The sequence below is a fragment of the Oculina patagonica genome, chromosome 6 (genome assembly GCF_052425735.1).
Source record: "Oculina patagonica isolate OP01 chromosome 6, crgOcupat, whole genome shotgun sequence".
Taxonomy (NCBI): Eukaryota; Metazoa; Cnidaria; class Anthozoa; order Scleractinia; family Oculinidae; genus Oculina; species Oculina patagonica.
The window spans coordinates 24311011-24330481 of record NC_135763.1 but is presented as its reverse complement, the minus strand read 5'-3'; the positions used below and the strand labels follow the sequence as shown (position 1 = coordinate 24330481).

The 19471-nt window shown below is 38.4% G+C and overlaps 3 protein-coding genes across 3 annotated transcripts; all 3 read left to right on the top strand.

Moving 5' to 3' along the window:
* Positions 1-6344: 6344 nt before the first annotated feature.
* Positions 6345-8872, top strand: LOC144656539 (uncharacterized). Its single transcript, XM_078516763.1, has 2 exons — positions 6345-7271; positions 8329-8872. Exons 1-2 carry the CDS (start codon positions 6452-6454, stop codon positions 8472-8474), a joined length of 966 nt encoding a protein of 321 aa, XP_078372889.1. The 5' UTR covers positions 6345-6451; the 3' UTR covers positions 8475-8872.
* Positions 8873-9576: 704 nt separating this feature from the next.
* Positions 9577-12770, top strand: LOC144656863 (uncharacterized). The gene is made up of 2 exons (XM_078517109.1): positions 9577-11071; positions 12124-12770. The coding sequence occupies exons 1-2, from the start codon at positions 10288-10290 to the stop codon at positions 12267-12269; spliced, it is 930 nt and encodes a 309-aa protein (XP_078373235.1). The 5' UTR covers positions 9577-10287; the 3' UTR covers positions 12270-12770.
* A 1313-nt stretch (positions 12771-14083) lies between these two features.
* On the top strand, positions 14084-19386 carry LOC144657285 (uncharacterized). Its single transcript, XM_078517614.1, has 3 exons — positions 14084-15716; positions 17231-17518; positions 18188-19386. The coding sequence occupies exons 1-3, from the start codon at positions 15047-15049 to the stop codon at positions 18991-18993; spliced, it is 1764 nt and encodes a 587-aa protein (XP_078373740.1). The 5' UTR covers positions 14084-15046; the 3' UTR covers positions 18994-19386.
* Positions 19387-19471: the final 85 nt, after the last annotated feature.

Genomic DNA, 19471 nt, shown 5'->3' with positions numbered 1-19471 from the left:
CTTCTGTGTTTACACAACACGCAATCACGCCATCTGTCTGTTCGTGATAAACTCTGTTCCTCTGAAATAATTTATATTTGCAAAAAAAATATTTGGTAAAAAAATTTTTTTCTAAAAAAACTTCTTTGAAAATTGAAAGACATATTTTATATAAAAGGAAAAATGGGGATTCTATGATCCCAAACCCCGAGTAAAAAAAACGACTTCTTTACCTTCTGTCGGGCACCGCCACACCCTGCCTCCCCAAAAAATACACTCCTCTCCCAATTCTCACTCATACAAGATTAAAAAAAAAAATTTCCTTAAATTCTGTACGATAATCGAAGATGCTTTCATTTCGGTGAGCGTAATCTTCCTAGCTTTGGCCCATAAAGTCTACACCTCAACGCAACAGTGCTTATCTCTCACGCGGATCAGAGAATAAGCTAAACGAAAAAAAAATTCTGGGATGAACTTTTATACACTGGCATTAGGAAATTTATCGAAAAAATTAATTTAATTATATTTTAAAAAAAAAAAAAATCCTACGTCTCTGCTATTACAAAATATACGCATAAAAAAAACACTCTAAAATCTATAATGTACCTTACTATAAGCCTTACTACTTTGACTCTTAAATCGATAAATACCCTCACCACCAGCTTTGAAAAAAAAATCTGATAAAAAAATATATGCCTTAAAAGAAAACATGACTAAGAGTGTAAAACTTTGATGAAGGATTTATTTTCCTTCCACCGCCGCTCTTGCAATCTTTTATACGAGAAATCCGGTTTAAATCTTTTGAACTGTATCTTTACTTCGGTTTTGAATATTGCTGGCTGCTAAAAAATTGTTTCAATAATTGAACCGCATAACGTGAAATTCATACTCGCCGCTTGTAACACATTTTTTCTTGACTTCATACGAATTAATTTAAATTTTTATTTCTTTTTTTTTTATTTTTTACCGCCGTACGCTACTAATGAGAGACCCTTTCATACCTACACGAATTCCCTTTCCCACCCTCCCTGATTTGTTTTCTATTTTCTTACGGCATTTTTCGTTTTTTAGAAACTCTTGGGTCCTAAAGTTTTCTTCTCCTAAGCCGCGCGGGTTGTTACAACTTCCGCCTTGTTTTGATTCTGAAAAAAAAACCATATTTGGGACTTAAAACGAAAGGAGAAACTAATTAAAGTGGCCTTAAAACGGAAAACATGGAGTACAGGTGCTGAACCTTTTGATGAAGGATTTATCTTTCCTTCCACCGCCGCGATGGTGTATGTGTAATCTTTTCAGTTAAAAAACTTCGGTTCTCATCTTTATGTATGTACTTTATGCTTTAATTTTTTGACGTCGTCCATTTATGTAAATACTTCAAACCGGCTGCTCTTAAAACTTCGCTTTCAAATAATGTGGTATCTCCAGTACAGAGGTGCACGATACTCTGCCGCTTTCAAATTTTTATTATCCGAATAAAATAATTAAAAACTTCTCTTAGTAGTCTGTCTTAATTTTTTAGCGTTAATGCTTAGGCAGACCCGATTTGCATTGCTACTACTATACAGTGTTGGCAGAGACCCTTGCCCACTGGCGGAAGAACCCTTGAGTAAAACCCTTGAGAAATTAAAAAGTCCCTTAGGTTAAAACATATTCTGAAATGATGCTTTAAGACTAGACTTGGATAAATTCTGCAGGCAGAACTTCGAACATAATTCATTACTTTTGGCAGTGCTTTTGCTAAAGTTTATCCTCGCTGAGATCACTCATTTCAGCAAAGCATGGCAAAATGATGTCAAGCTGTAGCAGTCACGTTCTTGTAATTAAATTTATGTAATAATTACTGATTTTTCAGATTTTTAGTGCAGAATGCACTTTTGTGATGGTTTGGTGGGCTGTCGTCTGCTAAACCCCTAACGCGCTAATGTGTAAACTTTTAATCACCAATTAATTAATTAATATCAATTAATTAATTATTCCTTGTGAAGGGGGTGGGGGTGGGGAGCACCTGACCGTACCCCTAGGTAAAACCTGGAGCAATCTACGTTACTTTCATATGAGGATCTCAAACGTATATATTTGTTTCAGAAACCCTTTGCTCTCCTTGTGGTACTACTCGACGTTCTAGGGCAACGTTCTTTCGCCAACGCATGCGCAGTTTAGTCTCGTTTTTTGCTGGAACTCTCTGAACATCACTTGTATTGCGTGTTTGTGGTAGGATTCCTGCAGACTTCGTGGCGCCAAGTGAAAACCACAAATTAATTAAATTAGATTTTTAGACTTTCATAGCGTTTTCGTAATTAGGAATGAAAAAACTTGCACCGGGATTTTCGGCGTGAAACTCCTCATAACCAGGAAACAGATATCCTAGCTGTACTGCGTTTTAAAAACCCTTTCGAAAAAGATGTTTTTTGATTAGATTTGTTCTTTAGTTTTTGAGAATCGTCTTTCGTGCAGTTGAAATCGTAACTTAATTAAATTAAACAAATGTATCGATGTCGCCGAAAAAAAAAAAAAAAGAGTTTCATGTTACGGCATTTTCAAGGGAAAAAAAGTATTTTGTTACAAACGAACAAAAGTGTCGTGTTACGTTTGCAAAGATTAACGTAAGGAACACCTGGGAAATAATACAAGTAGCCTGTGAACAGTTTTTCCGAAAGTAAAATAAAGCAAATAAACACGAACATATATAAAACATCATACTTTTAATTGTTCCATATTGCATTCTGCACTTACCAAATCATCGAGATTTTTTGCACTTTTTAAAACATCCCACTATTGGAGATTTGGGTAAAAAATATTGCGCTCCTAAACTATGTGTCTTACAAAATCGGTAGTCAAAGTATCCTCGATTCGTTGAGGATCAGCGGAGTCTGTACTCTGCATATTTGACTTCTCTGCCTGTCTCCTCCATACATGAAGATGCCTGAGCTACTAGAGCCTCAGATAAGATATGTCAGGAATATACGTGCGCGTTGCAGTCTTTCTATTTATTAGTAGTACTGCGTATCGTGGTGGAAAACTGGCACGCATACTCTAGGGCAGGAGGGCTGTTGTATAGAACAGTAACATATCCTTCGGTGATCGCGCGTTTTAGCTGCTTAAAGAGAAGGCAAAAAAAACGAGCTGCAGGAGTGTTCTCAAAAACCAAAGGAAATGAAATCGTTATGTAGAGAGCAGATAGCGAATACTGTGGTGACGGATGTGCAAAAAAAAAAGAAAAGCGGGGGCAGCCGTAGTGGAACATTCTTATTCATCTTTTGGCAGTGGGCATTCTGCGGGATTAAATTTTCGAGCAGGATTCGGAAAAATCAGTAACACACAAAAAAGTCGAATTGTGAACAATTTTAATTGTTTTAAACACAACATATTATTATTAACTATTTATTAATTCGTATAATGAATACAAGATAGTCAGTTGCACCAAGCAGAATTCGAGAAGATATTTTCGTCTGAGCAGAATCTTGAGGAGAAAGCTCTTTTTTTGCAAGCATTGCCGGCAGGCAGAAAACCCGATTTTTGCAATTAAGATCAGATGATACAAGACACGTGATGTAAAATAGCGAAAACTGACCATGAATGTTTTCTGGCCAAGAAAAGAGACCGTTAGATCCGAGAACATGTATTTTTAAAGTTGATCTGTACTGTAAGCTCTGTACTACACTGTAATTTTTTCAAGAAACGTAGAGCAGTCCAAAGCAGGACAAGTTTTAAACTACAGGGCAAAAATCATTCTGCACTGAACCAGACAAAAAAAATAATCAATGAGAAATGAATCAATGTCTCGTGAATCATGAATAGATAATCAATTAATAATCAATAACATCAGTTAATAGTCATTGACATTAATGAGTAATCAATAGACCACAGAAGATTAACATGGATTGCTCATTGATAAGTCATTGTTTATTGGCCATTATGAATTACTAATCAGCTGATAACTCAATGATTAATCATTGATTTCTTAAGAGGAATAAGAGGTACAAGTTATATTAAGAAGAACGAACACACTCATATTCTTCTAATGCTGTCCTCACTAGGAATAAGCATAAGCATAAGGAGAACGAACACATTGTTTTTAATTATTTTTATTATCTGGTATCACTGAACGTGAGGTTAAATTCCTTACGGTACCAATGAACTAAACACTGAAAGAGAGCTTTAATTTTTAGCTCGGATCGAGCCCAGTAAAGTTTTCTGAGAAATAAACTTCCACTTCCGGTCCACGAAAGATTCACTTCTGGTCCACCGAAGTTTCACTTCCGGCCCACCAAAGTTTCACGTCCGGTCCAAGATTATCTTTGCATATCGAAATAAATTATATGCATGGATAATCGTGGCCCGGAAGTGACCCTTTAGTTCCCAGAAAAGATCTTTCTGAGAAATACGTTCAACTCCAAGGCATAACTTATTCATTACCAGGAAGTTCTCAATAATAGTGGCAAGATAATAACGTATCTCGATTTCAACTAAATAAAGAAAAGCTATGTTACTACTCTAATGCTTTATGTCGAGCACTAATGATATCAATCCTCCAGTTGCAGCCAGTATAAACGAGTATAATTCTCTAAAAAGATTTTTCTGAGAAAATGTTCCACCAACTCAAAACATAACACCTCTCTGAGGCCGAAAGTGAAACTTTAGAGAAAATTATGAAAATATTTAACTTGTTTTGAGACAAACACGATCTAAAACCGCGAAAATGTCTATTCTATTGCAGCTGCTCACTGAAATAAAACAATATCATCATCAAGTCACAATCGACAGTTCTCGGAACAGTTCGCAGAAAATGGTCTTTCTGAGAAAACGCATATTGACAACATTTATTCTAATATTGCATGTTGGGCAAAAACGCCAATAGAACTGCAAGATGGACCTATATACATGTAAACGAGTTTGTAATTCCGAGAAAAGATTTTTCCGGGAAACAATCTACCCACTTCGAACAATAAAACCTGTCTGACGTTGTGGCGTTGCCTTGACGCCTGTCGTAAAAAAGCGATCTGATTGGTTGATTCAGGAGGATCAAGCATGCAGGGTGATGACCGGGATACTTCTTTCGAAGACCGTGTGAAATCTCCCGTAGCAATAAACATAAAGTCTTTTAGCCATATCTCTTTCCTCCCTTGACCTAATAGCGTTTAAACAACATGCCCGAATAAAATAAGAAAGAAACGTCCTTGGTCGTGAACGCCAACAAGAAGAAGGAGAACAACGGAAAGTGAATTATTTCCTCTAAAACCTTTCGACTGCTGCACTATTCACACTTCAATGTAAATTCCTCTAAACCCTCCAATAATTCTGTATTTTCAACCTGCATTTGCAACCGCGGTCCATGAGTAAAATATTTAGCGACAGATGTTAGGAAATATTAAAATTGTTTTCAGACAAATGTGGATCTTAACTTTTGACAAGTTCTATTCTATTGCAATTGCAGCTGCTTAGTGATCTAAACAGTGTCATAACAGCAGTTCCCAGAAAGGTTCTTTCTTGGAATAAGCGGGTCGGTGATTCCAAGAAAGATTTTTCCGGGAAAACATTCCACCCACTCAATCAAGGACATTAAACTTGTTTGACCTCCATGCCTTGCCTTGATGTCTGACGTGACAAAGTCCTCCGACATGTCGATTCAGGAAGTGATAGTTTAGAGAGAAGTCTATAAAAATACTAAAAAAACAAGCAAGATATTAAACAAGCTAAGATATTAAAACTTTTTTGGAGATAAATGGAGATCTAAACCGTGACAACATCTATCCTTTTGCAGCTGTTCGGTGACCTAAACAATGTCATAACGCCAGTTCCCAGAAAATGTCTTTCTTGGAATAAGCGAGTCGGTGATTCCTTGAAAGATTTTTCCGGGAAAACATTCCACCCACTTAAACATATGAGACTTGTTTGGATTCCTGCGTTGCCTTAAAGCCTGACGTGAAAACGTTATCTGACTTGTCGATTCGGTAAGAAAAAAATTAAGAAGTGTATAAAAATAAGCTAAGATATTAAAACTCCGTTTTGAGACAAATGGATATATAAACCGTGACGAGATCTATTCTATTGCAGCTGTTTGGAGACCTAAACAATGCCATAATCGTCAGTTCCCAGAAAAGGTCTTTCTGAGAAATACGTTCGACCTCGAAGCATATAGTAATTTATTCATTACGCTTTGGCGTCCCCTGGTGACAGCAGCAACGGACGCATGTAAACAAGTCATAGTTCCTAGAAAAGATTTCAGTTTCTTTTTCCGAGAAAACGTTCCACGCACTCAGAACAATAAAACTTCTCTGACGTCCTTGCGTTGCCTTGACACCAGACCTAAGGAAGCTATTTGATTGGTTGATTCATGAGCATCAAGCAGGGTAATGACCGAGATACTGGTTTTGCGGACCGTGTGAAAGTTTTCGAAACTAAAATCATCAAGTCTAGATTGTTTTTGCTTTATCTCTCTTATTTCTTCATCTAATTGCGTTTAAAAAAAAACATGTCGGATTGGAAAGGAAAGAAACGTCCTTGGTCAGATGAACGTGATCGAGGAAACTGGAAGCGTCCTCGCTCAGATGAACACGAAAGACGACATGAAGGAGGGAAAGCATTTGATCTAATGCCCTCCAAAGAGAAATGCGACACATTCAAAGTGTCATTCGACTACTACACTCCTCGAGCTCATTTTATCATTTTGCCTCGCGATAGATCCGGAACTGATTTTAACTCGCTAGATAAGGGAGATAGGCTTAAGGTAGTCAAGGCGGCCATGGCGATGGTCTCTCGCTATGATCTTCAAAACTCCGCTATTTTGTCCCTCCATTTTGGGTCTTGGATAACTACAAAGAACATGTTTCATGCTCATGTCTGTGTAGACGTGAAAGAGTATCTCGGTGTTTTTGAGAAGAAAAAGAATGAAATTCCAAACTGGCCCTCACAACAGTACGTTACAAAACAATGGAAAGCGAGCAAAGATCCCAGGAATTATGCGATAAATGTTCGAGAATATCCTGTACGAACATATTTCAAGGACGAGGTTAAATCTGTCAAGGAATACCGTCGAACAAAGCCCAGTACGAGTGCGGATGGTCCCTCAGTTACCCCGTCTCCACCGTTCACCGCTATTCTCCATCACCCATCAGAGCCGAGGGTTGGATTTGCTGTCGAGAAATCTGCGAAACCAAAAAATGCAGAGTCTCTCCTTGAAGCCCAAGAAGCCATAGTCAAGTTTGCAAGCCAAAACAAGCTCACAGACATGAATGCGAAAGGTGATGACAATGGCTGCCACGTGTGTTTGGTTCTCGACGAAAAGTCGCACGGTAAGTTCAATTCTTGTTTGATACTAAGCTCAAAAGTTAAATGTAGACTTGTTATAGAGTCTTTTTAAGTTTCATTTCAAAAGTAGCCATGTTAACGTAAAACGTAGAAAGGAAGGAGGCTGGCTAAATTGAGAAATGCATTTTTTCAGGTTTTTCTTGAGGAGAAAGGACGCCTCATGGCCTGTTCACAGGCAATTTTTTACTCATCAGAGCTGCCTTCGGCCGTAGTATTCGTGTTAAGATAGGTAGAGGAAACATGCGCTATATATAACAAAAGGTAACACCATGCTTTTAATAGAATGAGAATAGATTTTCTGCGTTTTATTGAGCGGCAACTGTGTAAACCACTGTGAACTGCCATCGTCATAGGCCACCCTTGATCTCGGTGTTTTACACTGCAGCTTATGCCATGGCGTAGTCTTTTGTTATATTGCAAATAAAAGCAATGTTCAGCTTCACTAGAATAATAAGAACGATCGCTGGTTTCATATTAGTACTGTTTCTGACCATCCTTCTTCGAAGGGCTATGGCGGTTTTTGGTTATTTACTTAGCGCATTTCGAAAGGTTTTTCCTAAAGACAAAGTCCAAAAACTCGCGCATTGAACAAAACCAATATTTAGTATATTTTTGACTTGAATTACTAATTCGGAACGCGCTAGTAATGACGAAGAATTTCCGGAAAATTTGGGTCAGTATAAAGCTAAAATCGTCGCTGAAATATCAAATATCGGATTCTGCGATGACACGACATTTTGCTCATATACATTTTGTAGTGCTATTTGCCTGATTATCGAGTTTTTATGGTTTAGGGCCCGGTTGATCATGCCACACTTGTATAGCAATATGTACAGAACGTTTGATCGAAAAGCCGAGTTTCAGTCCATTTTATACGTGTGAATGAATCAGTATAATTCTAGTTTCCTTCCCGGCCGTTGCGTAGTCGTTAGTAGGTGAAGGGCTGCGTAACGACCCATCAACAAAACGGTTGAGAAGGAAACAGCTTAATTCTGACTGAATCTTGTTGTTTCTTTTCATGTAATTAAGTCGATATTGCAGGCTTTAACCTGGAAGATTCTCAGTCCCTTGTCGGCTACATCCAGCTAACCGGACTGAAGTTCTACAGAGATCTCTGCCCACATGAAAAGCGAGAAGACTGGTTCGCTCAATTTAGCAGTATGGAGGATTACAAAGTCTACACCTAAATATTTCATCATTAGCTGAAGGTGTTTCTCTGCAGGAAAAAGCGTTGAGAATTCTGTTATAGTTAGTCATTGTGTTTTTGCCTTAAGAAACCAGACGTTTATGGCTCAGATCGTTTTTAGCCATTGTTGATAGATTTTTTAGGATTTTAACATACTCACCAAGGACTATAAGATATTTCACTCATTCTACTAGGTTGAATTGGAAACTAAACAAGTTATACCATCAGTATATTTTTACTATTTAGACAGCAGGAGTTTGTGAGTAGAAACCAAGATTCGTGATGTCAACCTGAAAACTATGTTGTGTACTCAGTAATAGCGTGTTGCAAATTGCTAGTCTACTTCCTTTGATGTATACGTAGGTGATGAAATTATTCATAATAAAAGTTCGCACGAAACGTTGATCAATGAGATATTGCCCCAAGTTTGCATCGAGCTTTTTTGTTTTGGAGCCAGTGATCTCTGTTTCTTAAAGTAGATATGGTAACATTTGCAACTTCTTTGGCACACAACACAACACAATGCTTTGTGAGCTTGCAAAGTTTTTCTGAACTCGATGCCGCATAAAAATGGCAAAAGCAAAGCACCTTTATGACACAGTGTGTTGTTACGTCCATGCATATTCTTCAGTTTATCAGTAACAATTCAAAAGGAAACTGGAATATAGGATAATAGCTGCAGTGCAGGTAAGGTGTGTAACATACTACTCTACTGGTGATAAGTTTCAACGTTTCTTGAGGTGGGTGATGGCTGGTTAAACCCTAGACAATTTATTCCCATCCCATCTGAATAGCTGGTGGAATTAGAATTGTAAAACTGGTTTAGGGGGACAAAAAAAAAAAAAAAATTTTTTTTGGAGATAAGTTCATCAAATCATGTCTACCACACTTCTCTAAGAACTCCCAAAGAGCAGGACTTATTCTCGCCTAGCTCACCAAAGCCCAAAAAAAAAAAAAAAAATTTTAAAGTCTGCAGGGTTGTAAAAAAAAAAGAAAAATAAAGTTTTATCATTGCCGGATTCTTCCTCGAATCCTCTATAACAGGAGTAAAGTAGCTTGCCTGTATCACCATTAACAATTTGAACAAGTTTGAAGACAATACACAGTGTTAGTTTAATAACTATATAAAGCAACAGCTTCCTCCACCCCAAAGGTCTTGCATAAAAGTTTCATTCTTTAAGGGTCAGGTTTACTCTGTTGCTGTTGCAGTGCATGGGTACTACAATGTACAGGAAGGACCCCTTGAAAACAATTTGTGGAAAGGCTTGCTCTTCTGTTTTGGCTGAAGTCCCCCCAAGAAAAATAAACCAACTATGAATCTTGGGTGAAAATCAAGGATGATCTGTTTTATAATGAATGATTATGTGAGATGGATATTCAAGTTTGTATTTAATAGATGCATGTAGCAACTATATTACAAAATGTACTTTCCTGCGTTTGGCTGTAAAATTAGCAGGAAAATATGCTGTTATCGAAATCTACTGTTTGATGAGGGAATGTGCGTTCAATAGTGGTTGTTGTATGGTGAACAGCAACATCAACCACGGGGGATAAATCTATCATGATCTATAAATAAGTCCGTAATTCCCAGAAACGATTTTTCCGGGAAACATTCCACACGCCCAAGAAAATAAATCTTGATTGACGTCTTTGCGTTGCTTTGACGACGAGATGCAAAGAAGGTTTCTGATTGGTTGATTCAGGTGGAACAAGCAGGGCAATTACCGAAGATACTGAATTTGAAGACTTTGCCAAACGTTTCGTAACTATAACCATTAATTCCTTTTTGCCTTGTCTCTCTTATCCCTTACCTTATGGCTGCAAACAACATGCCCAGATTGAGAGGAAGGAAGCATCCTCACTTAGATGAACTTGATACATACGAAGACGGGACAAAATTTGATCTAATGCCAGCAGACGAAAAATGCGACACATTCAGGGTGACTTTCGATTACTACTCTCCTCGATCGCATTTTATCATTGTGCCTCGCAATAGAAAGTCTATAACTAGTTTTAACTTGCTAGATCAAGGAGCAAAGCTTAAGATAGTCAAAGCAGCAATGGCCATGGTCTCTCACTACAACCTACACAAGTCGGCTATTTTGTCTCTCCATTTTGGGAAATGGGGAACCGAAAAGAATAAGTTTCACGGTCATCTCTGTGTAGACCTCAACGAGTATCTCGGTATTTTTGAGAAACTCCAGGATAAAATTCCCAACTGGCCCTCACCAAAGTATGTTACAAAAGAATGGAAAGCAAGCAAAGATCACAGGCACTATGTGATAAATGTTCGAGGGTATCCTTTCCGAAATTACTTCAAGGAAGAGGTTGAAGTTGTCAAAGAGTATCGCCTCAGCAATCCCGGTGCCCCAGCAATCCCGCCGCCACAGTTCACCGCTATTCTCTATCTTCTCTACCACCCATCAGAACCGAGGGTTGGATTTGCTGCGGAGAAGGAAGAAAGAAGTGCCGAAGCTTTTCTCGAGGCCCAAGAAGCCATAATCGAGTTTGCACGCCAAAACAATCTTACAAACGTCCGCGCGACAAATGAAAATGATGGATGCCACGTTTGTTTGGTTCTCGACGGAAAGACGCACGGTTAGTACAAATTTTGTAGCTATGTTCACAATGAAATAAAGATATGTTTATGTCCTTTTTTCTTTAGTTTCAATTACAGAATCCGTACTATGATGTTTGGCATTGAAATTAGCAGCAAGTAAGCTGACTAAATTCCTTCTGAGTAAGGCACTTTTTTTCCCTGAGGGGAGGATTGTCCACAGACCTTCTTTAACACTAACTAGCTGTATTCTACCGTTTTATTAGCACCAAGATGGGTAGAAGCATCATGTGCTATAAACAAAACGAAACATCATAATAAAAAAATTTGCTGCGGTTTATTGAACTGCCAACCATGTAGAACACTGTAAACTGTAAAAATTGGCATTGATCCGGTACAAGTTTGCCATTGCACTTTATAATGAGAAACTTATAGTTACCAGTGCGAGTCTATTCTTATATTGAAATCAAAGCAATGTTTCAGCTTCACTATTATATATTCTAGTCCCCCATTCGCAGCCGTTGTTTTGTGGCCGTTTCTAAGGTTAAGCGTTGCGTGACTTCCCCCTCCTCGGCTTTTTCCAATTGTACTGACACTTGTTTTGCCCTCATTTTGGAAAACAAGCACTTATTTAGCAATTTTTTTCGAAGTAGCACTGCTAGTATAACTGGGCGTATTTGGTCAGTTGTAGAACACATCCTTAGCGGATAGTGAAATTTTGCTTTCTTATGTATATTTCAAAGCCTGTCACTCCAAATGTTATGCCTCATTTGCACGAGTTACAAGTTTAAATAACGTTTTGTGGAGGCCTGGGTCTCACCGGAAGTTTCACTAGGCTCGCGCCCAGGCCATGCCGTGAAGCCCATACAGTCGAAAGTGAAAACAAGATGGCGTCGGCCACGCTGGTGGCAGAGCAGGTCGACAACTTGTAGTTGTTTACTATTAAGTGTTAATACGCCACCTGCCGCACGTTTCTATGGTGCATTTCTTGTGTTGTGTTGTATTGTATAGAAAATAAATGAACGGAACACAAAAACGGTTAAGAATGAGTCTAGTATATTTGAATTTTCATGGTATTTATTCAACTTTGCAGGCTTCAATCTGAAAGATTCTCAGCTCCTTGTCGGGTACATTCAGATAACCGGACCAAAGTTCTACAGGGATCTCTGCCCACATGAAATGCGAGATGACTGGTTCGCTAAATATAGCAGCAAGAAGGATTACAAAGTCTACACTTGAATAAGACGGAATTCAAGACGTTCCCGTTATAATGAAAGGGAACAACATTCTTTAGTAATTCACTTATAGCTAGTGTAAGTTTGCGATTAGCTCAGTTTCTATTTAGCAGCTGACGTTTTCTTAGACTTAAGTGTATCGTCTCACTAATAACTTTAGGGGAGGCCAAATAATAGATTTTTTATGTATTTCCTTTTCAGTCTTACATTTCCAAATAATTGCCCAAATGGTGTACAAAAACTAGCTTTTCGATGTTAGCACAAATTTTTATGAGGATTTCAAAAATGTAATCAGATTTTTTAAATCAAATTTTATGAATTTATTGAATTTGAGGATTTCAAGGTACTAGTGTTGCAACTACCACTTTTAGAAAAGTCAGGCATGACTAATAACCTCGTTCCCAGCGCTCTCACGCTCTGGGGGCGGGAAGATGAGAGACGCTTGGAACGAGGTTGAACTAATATAGTAATTACTGTTTCAAAATAAAGAAATTGTCCATAAATTCGTAAGCATGCAACGATGATTTGACACAAAAATATGAATTTTTATCTCACAACAATTCACTACCTTGTCAGGCGAACAATTTTGTCATTAGGTTTTTAGAGATTGTGCTCGGCAACTTTTGGCGTTAGGGGCAACTCATCAAAAAGCAACCTCAAACAATTTTCTATTGCTAAATCATAATTGTATGGAATTCAGAGATTTTCAGCCCGGGGGGCCCCTGTTTTTGGGTGGGGGTGTGCCCGGGCCCCCCTCGCGTCGGCCCCTCCCCGGTCCCCCCTCCCCTTCTTCCTTCGTTGGCTCTGTCCGTCGTTTCGGGCCTCTCTCCTCCTTCGACTTGTCCCACCGTCTCCCTTTTCCCAAACTCTCTGTTTCTCCTTCCCCTCTTCCCTCCCTCTTGGGGGCCCCCCCGGGATTTTCAGACATAAACGGCAGCTTACATTACTGTTTAAAAAAATAATAAGAGGATCATGTGCGTCTTGTTTTGTTAAAAGTGAACTAAAACGAATGGTTCCCGATCCCGACAGCAAACATCGTTAACTGAGCCTACGTTCCAACGTTCTTAAAGTTCCTGAGCCGCCAATTTGAGCTTCAATTCAACAATGGGAGCTGATGATGATCATGAAAAAATAGCTGTATAAAGCAACTTTCGCCGTTTCAGAGCAAGTTTTTTCCATTTTTGAGCATCATGTTTTTGAGCAAAATTTCAGCACTGCCGTAGCACAATCTAAAGAAGCATATTTGTAATTCATTGCTATAAAGTTTTTTAAATCACCGAAGAAGTAACTTTGTTTATACTAAGTGCATGTTTGAATTTTAAAGCTCTAGCGGGCGCAAAAAGGTATAACTCCTCCAGAACATTTTGTAGATTACAGGAATGATGACAAATACATCTTTTTATTACTAAATAAAACAGTTCTTTTGGGCATGGATGTCACGACATTTTAATCTTGTACCCAGATCTCTGCGTGCGGACGTCTCTTTGAAGTTTACGCAAAACAAACCCACACCGCATACCGTACTGCACATTAGACCGCGGTCAAACGACAGAAATATGCAAAAAATAAGAAAAGTACTTCAAAGATAAGGTTTTAATTTTCACAGTTCAAAGTTCAATACATCAGATACATAAACGGTATCCAGACGATTTACTAAGTTTTTTGGAGCTTTACTAAAAAAGTTGTACGTTTTTGAAAATAGCGATATGTGGACTTTTCGACGCCATTTGTCAAATCAGGTTTCAACCTCGTTCCCAGGGTCTCTCTCTCCCCGCCCCCCAGAGTGGCGGGCGGGGAGAGAGAGACCCTGGGAACGAATCAGGTTTGGCTCGGATGCGGAACATTTTGTAAAACACTCGTTTACCTGAGGGAACTATTTTATCTATCCTTATCTATCCTTGCTCTTACGAACACTCAATATGAACGAAATTCGCCGAAATAGAGAGAAAGCTGCCTGACACGTTTGACCGCGCTGAAACTGCACATGCCCCATAAGGGAGCGAGGCCATATTTTTTACCACAAGCCACGTGACCACTTGTCAACTCTCGAGAGAGTTACGTCATCAACAACTGAAGCTTGATATCAGCTTGTCAAAAGGGACATGACAAGTTTGCTTTACTGGAATTTAATCCGCTAAACATAATCATTGCAGATCAAGAAATTAGTTCTTGTATCAATTGATTAGTTAGGCGTAAAATTTCTGACTGTGTTTAATGTGTTTAATTTTAGCCTGCATTACACGGTTTTTAGCTCGTAAATATTCTGTAACCGCGGAATTCAATTGAAAACAATAACTTTAATTGTTAAGTAAGCGAAGGTACATAATTTACATTAATGGTGTGTAAACGCAATGTACGAAGTCGCTTTTGAATGCGGTAAAACGCTTGAATAACTCAGTGTTATGACTAACATTGTATTCTAATTAAAAAACACGAGTTCAAAACAACTGCGGCTTCAGAAAGGAACTGTTTGATTTTCAAGAGAGTTGAATTTTAATTCGTGTTTATCGTTAAACATCAGCGCCCGGGTATTCAAATTTCATTTAACAACGCTGTTGTTGTCAGTCAAATACTACACAAAGCATGACATTGTCATGTAAAGTCAAGCCCTTTTTACTCAGCTGCAATATTTTATTACTTCTTTCGACACACTTGTTCCCGCTGGCAACGACCAATGCTTTCGACATTTGCCAGCCGTATTAAGTTTCGTAAATGGAAAATCGTTCAAAGTTGCAGTTTCGCGGGTAAGGCATTCGGGTGTTCATCTTCACAGCTTCTGCAATGGAGTTTCAGCAACGCCACATAAACACAGAAATGGCATCTTCTGGCGAAATATTCAAGAAATTATCGTTTACGTCGTTGACAGATCTGGAATTAGAGGCATTGGACAGTTTGGATGAGAGCATAAGGTGCCACGAAGGGAACACCATTGAAGAAATCCAATTTAACAAAAGGTTAGAAGAAAAAGCCGAGCAATTAGACCGAAATAACGTGACCTTCCAGAAATCATCGAAGCAAGCCAATGATTCTACGAAGGCAAGTCATCCTCGAAAGTTAAACACCGGTTATATTCTCTTCGATGGAGCAGAAATTAAATACATTTCCACAGACCATTCAGAACCTGAATTGCTATCAAAACCCTCGGAACAACTATACATCGATGGAAGTTTTCGAAGCAGAACTTCTGAGAGTTCAGCGCCCATTTCAGAGCTTCCTTCTCATTTGAATTTGAGCTCAGACGATTTACTTATGCGAGACTCTTACAAGGACACAATTTCGCGAATTTCTTTAACCCCACACAAGAGGCTACCAACATATGTTCATTTTTCTACAATGCAAAAATTCTACTTGTTCGCCATTGGAGCGGGCCCCGTTCTGGCAGTGAATGCTTTCTACATGAGCATTGCATTTTTCCTTCCTCTTCTTGGAAAGCAAGTCTTGTCGGAAATAGGTAGGTGGATTAAGAACCATTTATAGCACAATTAACTTTGTGGACCCTGGGAAATTTATTTCTTATTTGCTTAATTTTTTTACGCGGGAAATTCACAATCGCAGTGCGCGAAATTTGTTCCAACTTAAAGAAGAACAAAGCCAACATATTTAACTGACGGTTCGAAACTCTCAGCGTATTGAGAGGGAGGGAATGTTTCTAAACTCCTTCATCCCTTAAACAAACTGATCAACTTTTGTTTGTCTGATTTACATAAAAATTGCCCGGACAAGATGCTATAAAGGAGTCTTCCTTTATTTCCACAAAACAATTTACAAAGGATTTTGGTGAATACAGCATTTTCAAATGTGTCGGCTGTTTAACACCTGCTGGCGAAACAAGCGACCAACATTCATTTAAAATGGTATGATAATATCTACACGGACAGCGACAAAGACTAAACAGATCGCCTTTCCTTTTTACATTTTGTTTAAATAATTGTCAAAAGAGTTTTCTTTGAGGGACGACTAAGCTTTTTGACACACTTACATTCAGTTGTTATTTAACCATACTTCTTTTAAAGCACATTTGAATATATTATATGACTCGGCACAAAATATCAATTATATGATAGTCATCGGCTTAATTCGACAGCACTCTGACGTTTTGCATCATATTTGAATGTTTCAAATAATTAGTCAGCATTTTTCGTCCCGGGCCATAAAATTACCATTTGGAATATTCAATATTGTGCATGTTTTAATGGTTCATTATTTCCTTCAAAAATCGGTAGCTTATATTTGCGCGGCCAAAAAAAATAAATAAAACACTTAACCGCAACTTAATTCTGGGAACGAGGGCTATATAATATAATCGAAAATAAGAAGGATAAAATAAGAGGAAATGATATTGAAAGAGGGTCAACTCTATTGTTGAGATATCGCAACACGCAAACCACGAACTTTATGAAGAAACTTGCAGAAATCTAAAAACACACAAAAAAATACGGATGAAAAACATGATATAAAAGTTAGAGCTTTAAAATAGAGTTAAACGTGTGTTATTTGCTGCCAAGCTCAGCGTAAACCGGCAAAACGTTTTATATTTTAAATCCTTATTATTCTTTTTTGAGTTATTATGCTGCGGGATTTTGTGGTGTCTTCAGTATTCGTACCAAAACCCCAAACCACAACACACTTAAAATGGATCAACATTAATGTTTGTTTAAGCTACCGTTTATAAATAACTCGCTCGCTTTGTCAAGGCAGAAACAATATGATTAGCCCGACACGCAAACCACGATGAACTCGTGTTTTTTTTTGCTGGTTGCTACGATTTTCGTTTTTCTTTTGCTAACATTCTTTTTTTCTTTGGTAGAAGTAAAGTTTTGTTGTTAGTCGTTTGAATGCGTTGTGTAATACACGAATTACGACTTACACGAGCAACAAAAGTTGAACTATTTTAAAACGTGTATCTCTAGGCTTAAAGCTTTCGTGCGCCATTTCAAATACATGTTATCATTTTTATCTCAACAGGCATTTGCTATCACGTTCCATTTCTAGCCTCCATGCTGCTAATATTCTGCGGTAAAAAACACTGGGTCCCATTCCTCCCCACTGTTCCTCTCTGCCTCGTTTTGATGGCTGTTTCCGTCGCCGTCCTCCCGTCCTTTGTGGCAGCTGGCTCAAAGCTGTCAATCTTTGCCATATATGGCGTGATAGCTATTATTGGACTTTGTGCTGGCCTCAGCCAATCGCTAGTGAGTAGAATGGTTGTGCTTTTTCCAGGTGGAAAAAGCAGTTTGTTGGTACGCTACGGTGAAAGTAAGTAACATGAAATAAAAGGTTCTTTTTCTGTGTTTGCATGGTTTAAAATTAAGAAGTTTTTTTTTGCCAAGAGAATGTTCTCTTCTTTTTGTGGAGGGAGGAAAAGCGGACAACCCGGAGAAAAACCCTCCGATGCAAGGACGAAAACCACAGCAACAAACTCAACCCACATATGACGCCAGGTCCAGGAATCGAAGCTCGGGCCACATTGGTGGGAGGCGAGCGCTCTCACCACTGCGCCATCCCTGCTCCCCTGAATTGAATCTGGCGAGGTTCCAAATTGGTAGTATAAAAACAATTTATTTGACAATTTTTAAAGTAAAACTTGAGACCATTTGTCGGTTATAATATAATAATAAGGTTTTTTGGGCGCATTTAAAAAAACTCTGCGCTTACATTTCTCTATTAAAAAATAGCTAAAACTAATAATGCAAATTTGTCTGCACTAAAAAAAAAATAAGTGAAACAAATCGGAAAAAAGGACATACTGGGCCAAAATGTCCATAAAACGAAATGTTTTAATTGGTTATCAATTAAAAATGTGACTGTTGTTAATCAAGGGAATGGTTTCGATGGTTTAGAATCACCACAGAAAATTTTTTGAACGGGAAGCGTTAAACTTTAAGTTAGGGAGATCTAAGCTTTCCCTTTACATTTTCTCTTCAGGTATTGGCTCGCTTCTTCCCGCAGTGGTTCAAACGATCCTTATTTTATCAATGGGTCTCCACTCCACCGCATCACAACTGACTGACTATAACACATTGTGTCTTTACGTGCTGTTCGGTGCTGTGTTTCTTGGGATCGTACTCGGACTCGTTTCACTTATAAAACTGAGTAAGACTGGAATATACGAATTATTCGCTGGACGTGACTGCATTGCTCACAGTCCAAAGAACATAACACTTGGATCTGTACCAGAAACAGCTAAAAGACGATACCATACCATCAAGTGGTATTTATTCGTAGAGTTTACACTCTCACTCGTAAGTTACTTTGTGTTGTCGCTTGCGCCGTTTATTCAAGAAGCAACATTTCAAAACCAAAACTCGAGCACCGCGCCATTTTGGAAAGCTTATCTGGCTACGGTTTTTATTGCTCTTTTCAGAGTTGGAGACATTTGCGGAAGAGTTCTATCTGGTTTTTGCTGCAGTGGACAACAAAGAGTCAATAACGATGTAGCAATGTTCTTTTATTTATCAGCGTCGATACTTCGCCTCGGTTTTGTCCTCGCTGCCGTGTTTTTCACTCGCACGCCATTCTTAGTTTACCACAATTTGTTTATGCTGAGTTTTTTCTTCATGTTGGCTTTCACGAATGGTTTTCTCTCCGTTGCCATGACATCAAGCTGTCAATCATTAATCAGGGTACAGCGGAAAGACACATGTCCGATTGTTTCACAGTTTATTTGGTTTTCAGGACTGCTTGGAGCAACAATCGGTATTGCTTTATCATTTGTACAGTTAACTATATGATCTGAATCGTTTTTCCGTGTATTTATTAAAGCCATTATTCATTATAAGCTAATAACCATGAAGCGCTCCAAGCTTTAAGTCGGGGACGAATGGCATTTCCTGACTAGGAAGCAAAGTTCTTTGAGCGGTTTTCAATTGAGTGACGTAAAACCAACACCAAAGTTATCACCACTCTAGCCAATTAATCCAATCAAAAAGCACACAGACAATCCAGTAAACCAATCAAAACTGGAAGACAGCTCACACAGCCGACGCGAAGCGCGGGAAAACGCATGTGAGTAAATCACGATTAGCTTTGGTTTCACTTCTGATGGGGGGGGGGGGGGGGGGGGTTTTATAAAAAAAAAAAAAAAAAGAAAAAAAAAAAAAAAAAAAAAAAAAAAAAAATTTTGAGCCTAAAGAAAAACCCCCTAATCAAAAAAATAAGCTGTTTCCATAAAAAAAAAAAAATAAAAAAATCCAGATAATAAATATATCA

What these genes read in the sequence shown, in the direction of transcription:
- LOC144656539 (XM_078516763.1), top strand. Translation starts at nt 6,452, where the DNA reads ATGTCGGATTGGAAAGGAAAGAAACGTCCTTGGTCAGATGAACGTGAT. An exon ending in TCTCGACGAAAAGTCGCACG is followed by an intron (nt 7,272 to 8,328) that starts GTAAGTTCAATT and finishes TCGATATTGCAG; the next exon opens with GCTTTAACCTGGAAGATTCT.
- LOC144656863 (XM_078517109.1), top strand. Translation starts at nt 10,288, where the DNA reads ATGGCTGCAAACAACATGCCCAGATTGAGAGGAAGGAAGCATCCTCAC. An exon ending in TCTCGACGGAAAGACGCACG is followed by an intron (nt 11,072 to 12,123) that starts GTTAGTACAAAT and finishes TCAACTTTGCAG; the next exon opens with GCTTCAATCTGAAAGATTCT.
- LOC144657285 (XM_078517614.1), top strand. Translation starts at nt 15,047, where the DNA reads ATGGAGTTTCAGCAACGCCACATAAACACAGAAATGGCATCTTCTGGC. An exon ending in GCAAGTCTTGTCGGAAATAG is followed by an intron (nt 15,717 to 17,230) that starts GTAGGTGGATTA and finishes TTATCTCAACAG; the next exon opens with GCATTTGCTATCACGTTCCA. An exon ending in GTTGGTACGCTACGGTGAAA is followed by an intron (nt 17,519 to 18,187) that starts GTAAGTAACATG and finishes TTTTCTCTTCAG; the next exon opens with GTATTGGCTCGCTTCTTCCC.